A 12,995-nucleotide genomic window follows, 5' to 3' on the forward strand; every position below is an offset into this window, starting at 1 on the left:
AGCCTGTTAAACGATACCAGGTTGTGAGCCTGTTGCCTCTGCAGTATTGTGTGCGTATTGCTCAGTTCAGATTTGTGGTTTTCTTAAGCTCTTCCCTTTAGCTCACAAACAGGAATATAAAATATCACCAACTGGTAACATAAATGCTGAAATGTTACCAGTCCAGCCTACTTACATTTATGATCAAAGTTTTCTGAAAAGTTCCAGATAAACAGTAAAAACATGCCAGTTGTGATTCAGCCTTGTTATGTATGAAGCTGAATAGTATCTTCAAGAACAGACATCTAGAATTTGAATATGGAAATGCTCACTGCATGAATGTAGAAGCTTAGCAAGTGGCTGAATAAGGTAGTTCATGGTTATAGGGGTGTTCTTTCTACAGAAGAAAATCTGATATAGCTTTACTTTGTTGATCTAGCCAAAAACCTTACTGGAGAGAGTACTAAATGATCCAGTGATGGAAGGTGCTTGCAGTCTTGTGCTTGCGTGTTGTGCTGCTTTCTCCGTGTGACTAGTTGCTTTACAAAGACATACCTTGGTATATGTACTGGACTGTTCTTTTGAGATGTAGGAAGCTTCTGAAGCACTAATGGCATATTTTTTGATCCTCTTCTTTTCCTGCTAAGTCTTCAGTATGGAAGGGAACAATGTCTAACACATGTCAGTTCTTACTGCAGTGGTCTATCTCAGTTGAAGGATGAGTGAAGAATGCAGGTGAGATGCAGTGTTCATTCCAAGAAAGCCACCTGTGCATCCTATGAAATGGTAGTATGAATGGGAACCTTGAGCGTATAGTGAGTGAATTTTTGGTCTTGGGTCCTGCTTTTGGTAGTAGGCTGTGCTGTACGGTGAAGGAATTAAACAAGTCAGGTTAAGTTGTTTTGTGGTAAATCTGATTATATATTTTTCTGTAATAACACTATTTATCTACATGGCAAATTAATCACACTTCTTTTCTGTACGATAGAACTTGTATAAGGCCTGTTGTGATCTATGGAGGCACACAAACAGGCCATTCAATTCGTCAGATAATGCAAGGCTGTAATATATTATGTGCCACTCCAGGAAGGCTTCTAGACATTATTGGAAAAGAAAAGGTAAGGTTGTGAAACGTAGCCTGAATTCGCTTAAGTACTCTTAGTCTTGCATATATTGGTGTTCGTTATTCAAATTTGCTAGAAGCAAATATAGAGCCACGAACACCAGACAGTATGCTGTCTTTGTACAGGCACTTAATCCCAGTGACCTTTTCTTGGAATAACTGAATACTGTGAAGGTTTTGAAAGTGTACTGTGAGCCCGGATCTCTTTACTCCCGTTCAGGGCATGCTGGTAAATACCAGTCTAGATCAAATTGGCTGCAGTATTCAACTACATTTTATCGAAAAATAAATGGACTGTGTTGACTTAGTTTTCATGGAAAATTCTGTAGCAGATTTTCTTCTCATGTCCTGCTTGTTTTGCTGTATAATAGTTTTTATCTGCAGGTAGAACTGTGCTAATGTTAATTCTTCAAACTTTTTCATACTGGTTTTGTTCAAAAATATAAATTCAGGTGTGAAGTATTTGAATTTTTATTCCTCAAGCAATTATAAATTCAAATTGAAATTGCTTTATAGTGGTATCAGTCATCATCATCATCAGTGATGTTGCACTGAACAAATAATTCGGAAAAAAAAATCTTGGTAATACAGTAGAGAGAGACTGGCTTTCTCTGGTTGTCAGGCTTTTAGTCACAATGAGTCTTCATCAGCAAAGGGAAGTTGTAATGTCCTTTACATGTCTTCTGATGTTTACTTTTTACAGAACAAGTTTTCTGAGAACGTGTGAGGGAGAGAACCTAAGACTTGAGCACAGTTTTAAAATAAATGTGCTGAATATTAGTTGATCTGCATTAGGCTCCATCTTGATTTACATTGCTGAACCAACTTCTGAAAAATTTTGGTGTATGCATATGGCTAGAATTAGTGCAGATTAACAAGTTAGGAGTTCAGATTGAGATAAAAATAAAACAAAGCGCATGATAAGGATAGATTTTGTTTGTCAATAATTAAATTCTACTAGAAAGAAAAAAGTAAAAGATGTATTTTGGCAGTTAAGACATTCTTTTAAGTGTGCACTGTCAGTGAAACAATGCAATTTTTCTTTCACTGAAATATTTACAGATTGGTTTGTGTGAACTGAAATACTTGGTGCTAGATGAAGCAGACCGCATGCTTGATATGGGTTTTGGCTTAGATATGAAGAAGCTGATTTCTTACCCAGACATGCCATCAAAAGAAAAGCGCCAAACACTGATGTTTAGTGCCACTTTCCCTGAAGAAGTTCAGAGGTGAGCTAAATGAAAATGGAAATAGAGCTGAAGGTGTACTTCCGTAGAGTTGAAGGTCTGAAGAGTTAAGTGTATTAATTGTTTTTAAAACTTACAAACTTGCTAAAGTGTACTGAAAAACTATACTGTTAACATTCCTTGCTGAAGACTTGTCTTTTTTTCTAAACAACAGATCTCCTAACTTGTATAGATGAAAGATGAATTGCTTGATTTAGCTGGGGACTCTCAGGGAAGCTGTGAACTTTGTCTGAAAGCTCTTGAATTCTGCTTCTGCAGCAGTCCTCATACTGCCCCTATTTGTTTCCTGCCCTTATTGCTCCATATTTTTGTGCAAGCACAAAAGCAGTGATTCTGCTGTGTTCAACAAGCAGCACCGGTACTCCTATTTTTGCTGTCAGGGTGAAGTTTAAACAAACAGCTCAATGATTACTCAACTCACCAGCCTTTCTGACGTACCATTCTTTAAATGCACGAGTGCTCTTTGGTTTTGGTAATTCTGAAACTTCACTAATGTGTTCTAGATGTATGTTAAAGCTCTGTCATTCATTACCCTTAAGGTTCCACTTCCCAGGCAGAGAGCAAATTTCAGCAGATGGTAATGGTGTTGCTGAGCCTGGCAAACCATGGGAAGAATCCTTGGTGTCTGGATCTCTAGGTTATCTTTATAAGTTTGTTTTGGCTAATGGTCTTGCTACATGTGTCTGCTGCATAATGAGGGATGAGTTGAGAATACTGCAATTAACAACCTCAGAAAAGAGATAGTCTTTAACTGTGCAAGACATACGCTGACTACTTCTTGTTTAAAACAAAACAAAACACTACCTTGCTGCTGTCAATCTTGCGGGATTTGCAAATGCTGGTAAAAGACTTCAGAAACTTGAGTGCTTGTATCACAGTTTGGAAATCTGATAATATTCCTCTCACCTTTTGAAATTGGAATGCCTAAAAGTGATCTTGTCAGTTTAGAGAGTGAAAAGCTCCTTCTTTTCTGGAATTGATTTTTTTCCATGGATTTACTGCCTTCCTGATTCTGGAGTCAGAAAACCTATTTTTTTCTTTATTCTACTGTCAAAACAACTTTGAATAGTGTAGGTAGGACATGGTGCTCTCTTCGGCACTGCTAATTTCACACTCTCCTGCACTTTCATTCAGTCTTTTTAGTGAGTGTAGTCAGATTTAGTTTTAACATACCTTTTGGTTTTATTCCTGAACTCGGGTCATTAAGACTCTTTCTAGGCAGAGGAGTTGAGAGCCATGGTTTTCCTAGTTTTGTTCAACAGTCATTAAGGTTGGTGCTGTCTCTCGAAGGTCGGTTTCAAATTCTGAACTTCAGACAGTGATGAAATAGTGTCCCAAGAACGGTTCTGTGAGCATGTGTGTCAATAAACCATTTTACTTCAAGTATATATGTGGATTTTTTTTTTTGCACAGCTGTTTAGAAAACAATGCAGTCTTTTTTAGCTTTTTCAAAAAATGCGTATACGGTTTTATAGTCTCTGCCATCTGAGGAATGGTATAAGTAATTGTGATGCTTACAAGACATGAAATTGCTTGATCTTAAGGCAAAAATAAGCTACATAATAGACTTCAAATTGCTCAATTTTCTTTCTTTTCAAGGCTGGCTGGCGAATTTTTGAAAACTGACTATTTATTTGTTGTTGTTGGACATGTGGGTGGAGCCTGCAGTGATGTTCAGCAAAGTATTCTTCTGGTTCCCCAGTATTCCAAGAGGGAAAAGCTGGTAGAAATTCTACATACGACAGGTAGCTTTCCTTATTACTGCCTTCCAGGGAATACAATCACTTCTAAACTTGTGCTTTTGCTTTTAAACAGGTCATGGTTTAATTTACAAGATTATTGACTGAAGCTTTTTCAATCCTTTCTCAGGGAGTTACAGGTTTTAGACTTGTTAGTGTTACCGGTATTTGTCGGAGTCTCACCTCTGAGTAGTGGCAGAGAAGCTTCCCAGATGGTTAGTTTCTTTGCATGGACGTTTAGTAACTACTTCAGCACCTGGTGGTATTACCTCTGGAGTGTGGGCATACTAAATGAAAGTGAACCTCTGGGCCTGTACTTAGTCAATGGCTGGGATGTTTACAGTGATGATCTGAATGTATCATACATTTTAATGATCAAAACTGGACGGGAGTTTCGTGCTCCCTTCGGTGTACCTTAGTGGTGTTCAGTATTTGGAATTGTGTGCTGTGTCAATTTACATGCTATAGAAAGAGACTTCACACTGAGACTTACCACAGAGCAAAATTTGTATTTCATCTCTCTACTTAGGAGAAACATAATGCACTAGTCTTCATCTGAGTTTGTTTCGATCGGGAAATTGATGGATTGAATTAGTTCAACACAGTCAAGAAATTATAGTTATTAGCTAAAGACTTTATTCAAAGCCATTTCTGACATTAGTTGTTAGAAATAACTGTAGCTGTGAATAGTGAAACTGCATCAGGTTTCAAACTGCAATAGATCTGAACTCTTGTTCAACGTAGGTCGTGAACGAACCATGGTGTTTGTGGAGACAAAGAAAAAAGCAGACTACATTGCAGCCTTTCTTTGTCAAGAAAACATACCAGCCACTAGCATCCATGGGTAAGTATTAAGTGAAAGTTGGTTAAGTATTTTTTCAGTGAAAGCTGGTAGTACTCGATCTTAGTTTTTTCTTGAACTTTCGTGGTTGTGACTTAGCTTTTATTGGTTCAGATTGCCTTGTAATCCTCAGCACCTGTACCCTGTTGAAAATATAGCGTTTCTGAAGGCCAGTTCTCACTGCATATGCTGAGTATACATCTTCATGGTTTACCACACTTCAAATGCTCTATAAGAGCTGGAAATATAATAAATGCCATATCATTTACATTATCATTCTCCTTTACACTGTGGGCATTTATGGGTGTGCAAATCCTAATGTTGTAGTAGTTGATAGCACTTCTGCAAAGAAAACTTGACAGTGCTGCTCTGTAATACTTATCACTGTCTAATGTTGTAGGTGCGGGATCAATCTTCGTGGTTGAGCATGCTTCAAGTGCTCTATAAGAGCTGAAGAATCTGATACCTGCCGCTAAACAATAAAACTGGGATATAATAAGTCGGGTAGAATCAAAAGTTGTTTGTATGTAGATTCTGTCATAATTTGCATGACCAAAAAAGATCTTTTGATGTTAGTGGCAAGATGATGTTCGTGAACTGAAGTGGCAGTTGTGGATCTTCCAGTTGTCTTACAGGTTTCCTAAAGTCCAGTCATATCCCATACAGGCTTCTGATGCTATTGTTTTTCTTCTTGACGTATTCATGGACTTGTAACACTGTTTGTATAGAGTTTGTTGTAAAGAGAAGATTCTTCTAACTTGTATTTGCATTCTAATCATTAGTGTTGTGTTTCTGAACAAATGCTGAGAAACAAGGTAGGATGCTCACTAATTTGAGGTCTAAGGCAATCCGTCTTTCACATAATGAGCTGAAACAGTATTTTTATGTTAAAATCTAGGCTAGCTAACTGAATCTTAAGATTCACGGTGAGCTGCAAAGTGTCAAAGTAATTGTGATATTTTTCATCTTGTAATTTAGAGGAAGGGTCTTGGATATCTTCTGTTTCGGATGATGTTTTGACAAACATCAGAATACCAAGGCCATAGATGAGTTAAAATAACCTTCATAGAACTGTTAAAAAATATTTGTTTGTATCCTATGTACAGTCATTTTCACAAACATGAAAGATCTTTTTGAGAAGATCAGGCCTTCTGTGTTTGGCTGGCCTGAATTGTGATTGTACAACCTGTCTTGTGTAGGAGGAGTTTCTTAATGCATTTCTGTAGAATTATTATGCAGTGAATTAAAGTTTTTTTTTATTAAAGAATACGAATTTTTTCTTTTTATTAAAGATTTACGAATAGAATATCTAGTTTCATGGAATCTACTAACTTGTCAGGAACGTTACTGAGCCACTTGAGTTCTTTGAGTTGAAGTGTGTTACGATAGTTGCTCTTCTCTGGGGTAGTGTACTACCAGGCTTAATGAAATGGCACACGCTACAGAGCACTGGTTTTTAGCTTTCTAGTTTGTTCTTTCAGTTAGACAACAAAGAACGTGAGTTAAACTCAGATCTACGGTATTATAGATAACCTATCAACACTCTTTAAAAATGCGAAACCCAGAGCAAATCTAATTTTCTTCTGGTGTTTAAAAAAAAAAAAAAGACCTATCCTGTTGGCTGGCTCCTGTGCGAGAAGCTACATGGAATCCATCTTTAATAATCTGGCTTAATGCAAAGTAGTGGGAAAAGCACTTTAAGCTATGGCATGAAGAAATAGTCAGTTGAACAAGTGGATCTTAAGGGAGACAATGAGTTTAATTTATGATTCTTTTGCAATTGCATGAATTACTAATAACTAATTAAAATGCCCATCTCTGACAGAGCATTCTGTGGAGATGAATTCTGAATTTGTGGTTTAAAACACTTGACTAACTTGTATGCTTGAGAATGAAGTTCTTCTGTCTTCTCCCCTTCTTTCAACATTTACGGTTGCCATAACGCTCTTCTTTTCTGCTTTGTATGCTCAACTTTGAGAGTATTTTGTTTACCTCTAAGTGGACTGTAGATGCACTGATGAAATGGTTCTAATATATGTTATTCTCTCAAAAAATGTAATTTCTCTGGAGGCATAAATTTGCTGTGTCTTACTGCTGTGAAATCTTAAACTGGTAGGATATGGGGTTTGTTTTTTCAAGAACTACTTCTGTCTTTGAGTCATGGCCTTTTAACTTGTATCTTAAATAATGCTGCAGATTTTAGAGACGCCCATTCTAACAATTTTTCTTTTTGGCAGAGATAGGGAACAGAGAGAGAGAGAGGTAGCTCTTCAGGATTTTCGCTCTGGCAAATGTCCAGTTCTGGTGGCAACTTCAGTGGCAGCAAGAGGCCTGGATATTGAAAATGTTCAGCATGTTATTAATTTTGATCTTCCTTCGACTATTGAAGTGTATGTACACCGAATTGGACGAACTGGTCGTTGCGGAAATACCGGCAAAGCAATTTCATTTTTTGATAATGGTTCAGATGGCCATCTTGCACAGTCTCTAGTTAAAGTGCTTTCAGATGTAAGTTTCAAATCTTAATGCTCAACTTTTCTTTTTCTTTCAGATCTCACTTTAACATACTAAGCAAGTATTATTTCTTTGCTTACGGTCGTAAAACTCTTAATATGAATTGGCAAAGCAGTGGAAGTCTCTAAATTCACTTTTCTAATTATGTAGGCTCAGCAGGAAGTTCCTGTTTGGTTGGAAGAAATTGCTTTTAGTGTTCAAGGAACAAATCTCGTTGCATCTGTTAATACCCAAAAGGTAAGTCTGAAAATGAAGTGGGAGCCTTGGCTTTTGGAATTCTGTGTAAATATAAAAGTGTGGTTAGCAATATATATACCAAGTATATATTTCTGAAACTTTGGGCTGTAATTGTGTCACTTATCTTAGTTGTGCATCTTCAAAGTACTCAGTACTTCTGAAATTTGTGTTGGATAACTTGTTTAACTTTTTAGAGTTAGACTTTAGAGACTGTTTAGACTGGAGCCTTGCTAGCTGCATTAGCCTTGATCTGCCTTGTCAAGTGACTCTAGAAGAAAAGGTTTGTGCAGACATGCACAAAGGCTGTAGTTTCAAAAACTTACCTACTGTGTATGTTGGAACAAAGAGTTGCTAGTTACACAGTCACTGCTTATTGTGAATCACTCAGCCGAGTAACTCATTTGACTGAAAACTTTAAAGCAGTTACAGCTAGATAAATGTCCTAATCTGATCCGTGTTATAATTGTTCATAATGTCTGTGATAAAGAATCTTCTGGTTTCTTAGGGTTGATGTTACCAGGTGTTAAAATACAGCTTGAGTAAATGAGTCAGTCTGGGTGGCATAGCTCCCAAATCCCTTTTTAGTTCTATGCATGTTCCTGCTTGGAATGTTTTTTTCAATTGGTGTTTAATATTTCTTGCTATTATGTACTTGAATTTTGATGCCTTCAACAAAAGGCTTTCCTTGATCTCTTGCTTACATAACAACTGCATTGCATCTCAGTTGCATTCCAAATGTCAATATTGTTAGAGACCTCAGAAATAATTACTCAGTCTGTTTTCACACAATATATGAAACTGGAGTTATTCAAGTTTAGATCTGCCTTTTGTGAGTGATCTGTTTGTGTCCTATAACTAGTGAAAGTAAAGGGTGTTTTACCTGTATCTACCTTCCAGTCCAGCTCCCTAATCAGATCTGTGTTTTTTCCTACTTTGGGTCTTCGTTGAGACCTCAGTTACACACTTAAAACTTTTGCTTCTTTCTCATGCTTGCAGCCTCAATGGACCTTTCTTCTAAATTTGTGTTCAAGGACATGTTATTTGTTTAGATCACTTCCAAAGGCATATCTCATCAGTCTTTTAATCTAGTTTGCTTTCAAAAAGTTAGGGGATGGTCAAGTTGGAAATTAGGAGAAATTGCTTATCAGGAAGAGTGATTCAGCATTGGAACAGCTTGGCCAGAGAGTTGGAGTCACCGTCACTGGGGGTGTTTAAAGAAAGTTTGAACGTGGTGCTTAGGGACATACTGGTGGTAGTTAGTGGGTAATACTGGTGGTAGGGGGAGGGTTGGACCAGATGATCTTGGAGTGTTTTCCAAACTTTGATTCCATGAAATCTTTCACTTACAGAACTGAGTCAGTCTTTCGTGTCCTTTGTGACCTTTTAATTACAAAACCTGACACTGACTTCTGTTCCACACACACATGAGTTTTAGAGGAAATCTGATCGCTGCTTGTTATGCCTTGGGAATGCTGCCGTCTTAATCATACTTATTCAGTGCGTGAGCTGTGGAGTTGGAGATCATCGAATTCTAATGCCTTCTTTACAAGTCTTTCTGAAAACAGTGATTCCAGAAGACTGCACATTCCTAGTGTTCTGGTTCTGCCCATCAGGCAGCTCATCACTACACAGCTGCTTGTTCACTCTGCCCAGGTGGAATGGGAAGACAAGGGTAGAAGTATGAGAACTCATGGCTTGAGATAAAGACAGTTGACTAGGTAAAGCAAAAGCTGTGCCCAAGCAAAGCAAAACAAGGAACACATTTGCTACTTCCCATTGGCAGACAGGTGTTGAGCCACTTCTAGGAAAGCAGGCCTCATCATGTGTAATGGTTTATTGGGAAGGCAAACACCATCACTCTGAATGTTCCCTCTTTCTTCCTTCTTTACCCCAGCTTTTATTGCTGAACATGATGTCAGATGGTATGGAATCACGGAATGTTTGAGGTTGTGTTGTGGTTTAGCCTGGCTGGCAGCTAAACACCACACAGCTGTTCGCTCACCCTGCCCCCTCCCTCTCAGGGATGGGGGAGAGAAACAGGAAAGTGAAGTCTGTTGAGATAAAGACAGTTTATTACGACAGGAAAATAATAATAACAATAATAATAATAGTATTAATAATAATGTGTATGAGATAAGTGATGCACAATGCAATTGCTCACCACCCGTTGACCGATGCCCAGCCTATCCCCGAGCAGCCGGTCCCCCCCACCCCCCCAGCTAGCCACCCCTATATGTTGTTCAGCATGACGTCAGACGGTATGGAATACCCCTTTGGCCAGTTTGGGTCAGCTGTCCTGGGTCTGTCCCCTCCCAGCTCCTGCTGCATCCCTAGCCTGCTCGCTAGCAGGACAGAGAGAGGCTGAAAAGTCCTTGGCTTGGTGTAAGCACTGCTCTGCAACAATTAAAACATCAGCATGTTATCAGCGCTCTTCTCATCCTAATCCAAAACATAGCACCCTGCCAGCTACTAGGAGGAAAATTAACTCTGCCCTGACTGAAACCAGGACAGGTTGGAAGGGGCCTTCAGAGATCATCTAGTCCAATGTCCCTGCTCAAGCAGTGTCACCTAGAGCTCGTTACACAGTCTAGCATCCAGGCTGATTTTTGAGTATCTCCAGAGGAGGAGACTTCACAAGCTCTCTGGGCAGCCTGTTCCAGTACTCTGTCACCCAAACCATAAAGAAGTTCTTCCTCGTGCAGTGATGAAACCTCCTGTGATTCAGTTTATACGCGTAGCCCCTTGTCCTATCACTGGCCACCACTGAGAAGAGTTTGGCCCCATCCTCTTTACATTGTCCCCTCAGGTATATGTAGAGGTTGATCCCTGTGGTATGTCTGGACCAGCTTTTCTACCATCTTGTGCGCTCTCAGTCTCCTCACTGACAGGGTGATACAAGCAGAAAAGTCCTTGGATCTCCGATGCACTGCTTTGCAAATAAAACATTGGTGTGTTATCCCCAGTTTTCATCAAAAATACAAAACACAGCCTTATATGAGCCTGTAGGAAGAAAATTAACTCTATCCCAGCCAAAACCACGACACCTAATCACCTCTTTTTCATTGAAATAAATTAGTAATGCTGTTTTTTCATACTGCTCTATTATTAATGAGAGACCTGTATCTGATGTTCTGTAGTGGTGCTAATAAATCTATCACCTGCAGTAGGCTTCTGCTGTAATGTGGGCATAATAAGGATGCTGATGACCTCTCTCCTGGGGAAGGAAGATTCAGTCTTAATTTGTGTGCAGTATTCACTGTCTCTTTCAAATTACCCTTTCATGCATTCCATTTGATGATGAAATGATAAATTTGAAACTAGAATCTGTTGGAGGCTTTTATCTGACTATTTCAGAACTATCTTTTAGGTGACAGGCTTAATCAACTTCCCAAAGGAAAAGGATTGAGGCAGAGGATTGAGGATGGAGGCAGTCAGCCTTAAGAAAGAGAAGGAAGTTTTTCTCCAAAGTTCTGTTAATTGATTTGTTTGGATAAGGGAAGAAGTTGGGATTTAAACTTGGGGAAAGATTATTCCCACACCTGATTAAAACTGAGGTTGATACAAGTGCATTAATTTCAGACTGGGGTCTAAGAAAAACACATATGGAAGGTTAATGATAAAACTTCTGCATTTACTTAGAGAAAAATGTTCAGATGACATTGAGAGTCATGAATGCAAAGTGCTAAAACAACTGCAAATGATTCTAAACTAGTACCTCTTCTGTTTCCTAGAGTTATGAAGGCGGCAGCAGCATGAACCCAGAAAGAGAGAGGATGTCAAGTTCTGCAAGTTCATTTGAGGCATGGGATTAAAGCCAATTTAGTACCAAACTGTTTTTATTCTGTTGTGTTTTAAGTGAGCTATTTTACTTAATGCTCATTACTGTTAAGCTTTATGGAACATTTGATGTGTACAAGCTAGCTTGTATCTTACACTGATGCTTTCAACAATGCATACATACTCAGTTATGATGAACCCAGGGTTGATTATAATTTAAAATGGCTCTTGCCTTCCTACATACAGGAAAAAAAAATTAAGGTATTTCTTAAGTGTTAAATGGTTCAGTAGGTGTTTGATGTTTTGTAGCTAGCATGTTGCTATAATAGGTGGGATGTGATTCCTGTTTTGTTTGCAGGTGGAATTTAGGAGATCCCTCGAACTTACTGCTTTGTTACTGAAATTTTGCCTGGGAACATAGTTCTCTGAAGACCTGTTTTGGGAGAGAGCTTTATGAAAGGGTGCATCAAAACTTAATATCCCTTCATTTTTAACAGGTTAGTTTTGAAATCTGTGCCAAATGATGAGGTGACAATCTTAAGGAGCTGTTAAACACCTTGTAAACAATTACTTAATAAAAATTTGAGGAGTCTTTGTATGATACTCACAAACAAAAAACCAACATGTATAACTGCAGCTTCGTGAGCTGGTACTTTTTCAACATGCATGAAATGTGTGGTCTCAGTATGGAACTAAAGATAAACGGCTACATCCACAACTTATTTGAAATACACTTTAATACCAAGCAGTCTTTTGAGAAGGATGGAGCCCAGTGTTGTGTGTAGTATGTTTTTGCCTTTGACAGACGTGTACTCTTCTGCTATTTCTTGTGGAAAAGTTTTCTTTAGAGCAAACTTGGTGGCTTGTCTGTAAGAGTTTCCCAGACTTGTAGAAGCTATGTAATGTCTGTAAGCAGACATTAAGCGTTTTACAAAGAGATTTTCATAAAGTTGCTTTTTCTTTGAATTTTCTTTATTTACCAGCAAAGTATGCTACAAGGATGCATGTCACTGCCCACAGAGGAAAATGGTAAATAGTAATTTGTAATGTCTTGAACAGCTGAACAAGCTTACAAGCTTCTCATGTTTGCAGGTATTCAGCATACAATGCTGAGTGGTGTTTGTTGTACGGTCTTCCCTCTTAGTATAGGGAAATAATATTTCTAATCTGTGCTTACTGGACTGAAGGTTTAATGTGTGAATATTGGAACTGACTTGGACAGTACTATGCAATTTGTTACTGTGGTTGAGCATGCTGCTGTTCTTTCTGTATTTCTTCGAAAAATACTTACTTAAATACCTGTTTACAAAATACTTTTTGTGCGCTGTGGTTTTACTGCTACATATTGTACAGACATGTAAGTCTTAATTGTAGATACACCATCACTTAACTTACTGTAAGCAGTGGATGTATGTTAACTTGAAGTCTTGAGTAAAATGTCCTGGGTGGCACGACTCCTTTTTCTGACAACTCTTCTTGAGGATCTGTGTATCCATTCTGAATTTCAGGTAAGAAATCAGGGGTGCTTTTGATTTGTT

General features: G+C 38.4%; 1 protein-coding gene across 5 annotated transcripts in view; it reads left to right on the top strand.

Annotated features, from left to right (window-relative positions):
• Nucleotides 1-12,770, top strand: part of DDX4 (DEAD-box helicase 4) — a 35,614-nt gene extending 22,844 nt beyond the window's left edge. For 4 of the 5 annotated variants that reach the window (XM_040542284.1, XM_040542283.1, XM_040542281.1 and 1 more), the window contains exons 12-18: nucleotides 968-1,097; nucleotides 2,165-2,331; nucleotides 3,949-4,094; nucleotides 4,833-4,932; nucleotides 7,167-7,437; nucleotides 7,594-7,680; nucleotides 11,412-12,770. In XM_040542284.1, the coding sequence (XP_040398218.1) occupies nucleotides 968-1,097; nucleotides 2,165-2,331; nucleotides 3,949-4,094; nucleotides 4,833-4,932; nucleotides 7,167-7,437; nucleotides 7,594-7,680; nucleotides 11,412-11,492 (982 nt within the window). In that variant the 3' untranslated portion in view covers nucleotides 11,493-12,770. Of the gene's footprint in view, nucleotides 1-967; nucleotides 1,098-2,164; nucleotides 2,332-3,948; nucleotides 4,095-4,832; nucleotides 4,933-5,329; nucleotides 6,191-7,166; nucleotides 7,438-7,593; nucleotides 7,681-11,411 lie in introns of those variants that run through there. The other variant, XM_040542285.1, reaches the window with a different exon arrangement.
• Nucleotides 12,771-12,995: the final 225 nt, after the last annotated feature.

Source organism: Cygnus olor, chromosome Z, assembly GCF_009769625.2.
Source record: "Cygnus olor isolate bCygOlo1 chromosome Z, bCygOlo1.pri.v2, whole genome shotgun sequence".
In the NCBI taxonomy this organism is placed as follows: Eukaryota; Metazoa; Chordata; class Aves; order Anseriformes; family Anatidae; genus Cygnus; species Cygnus olor.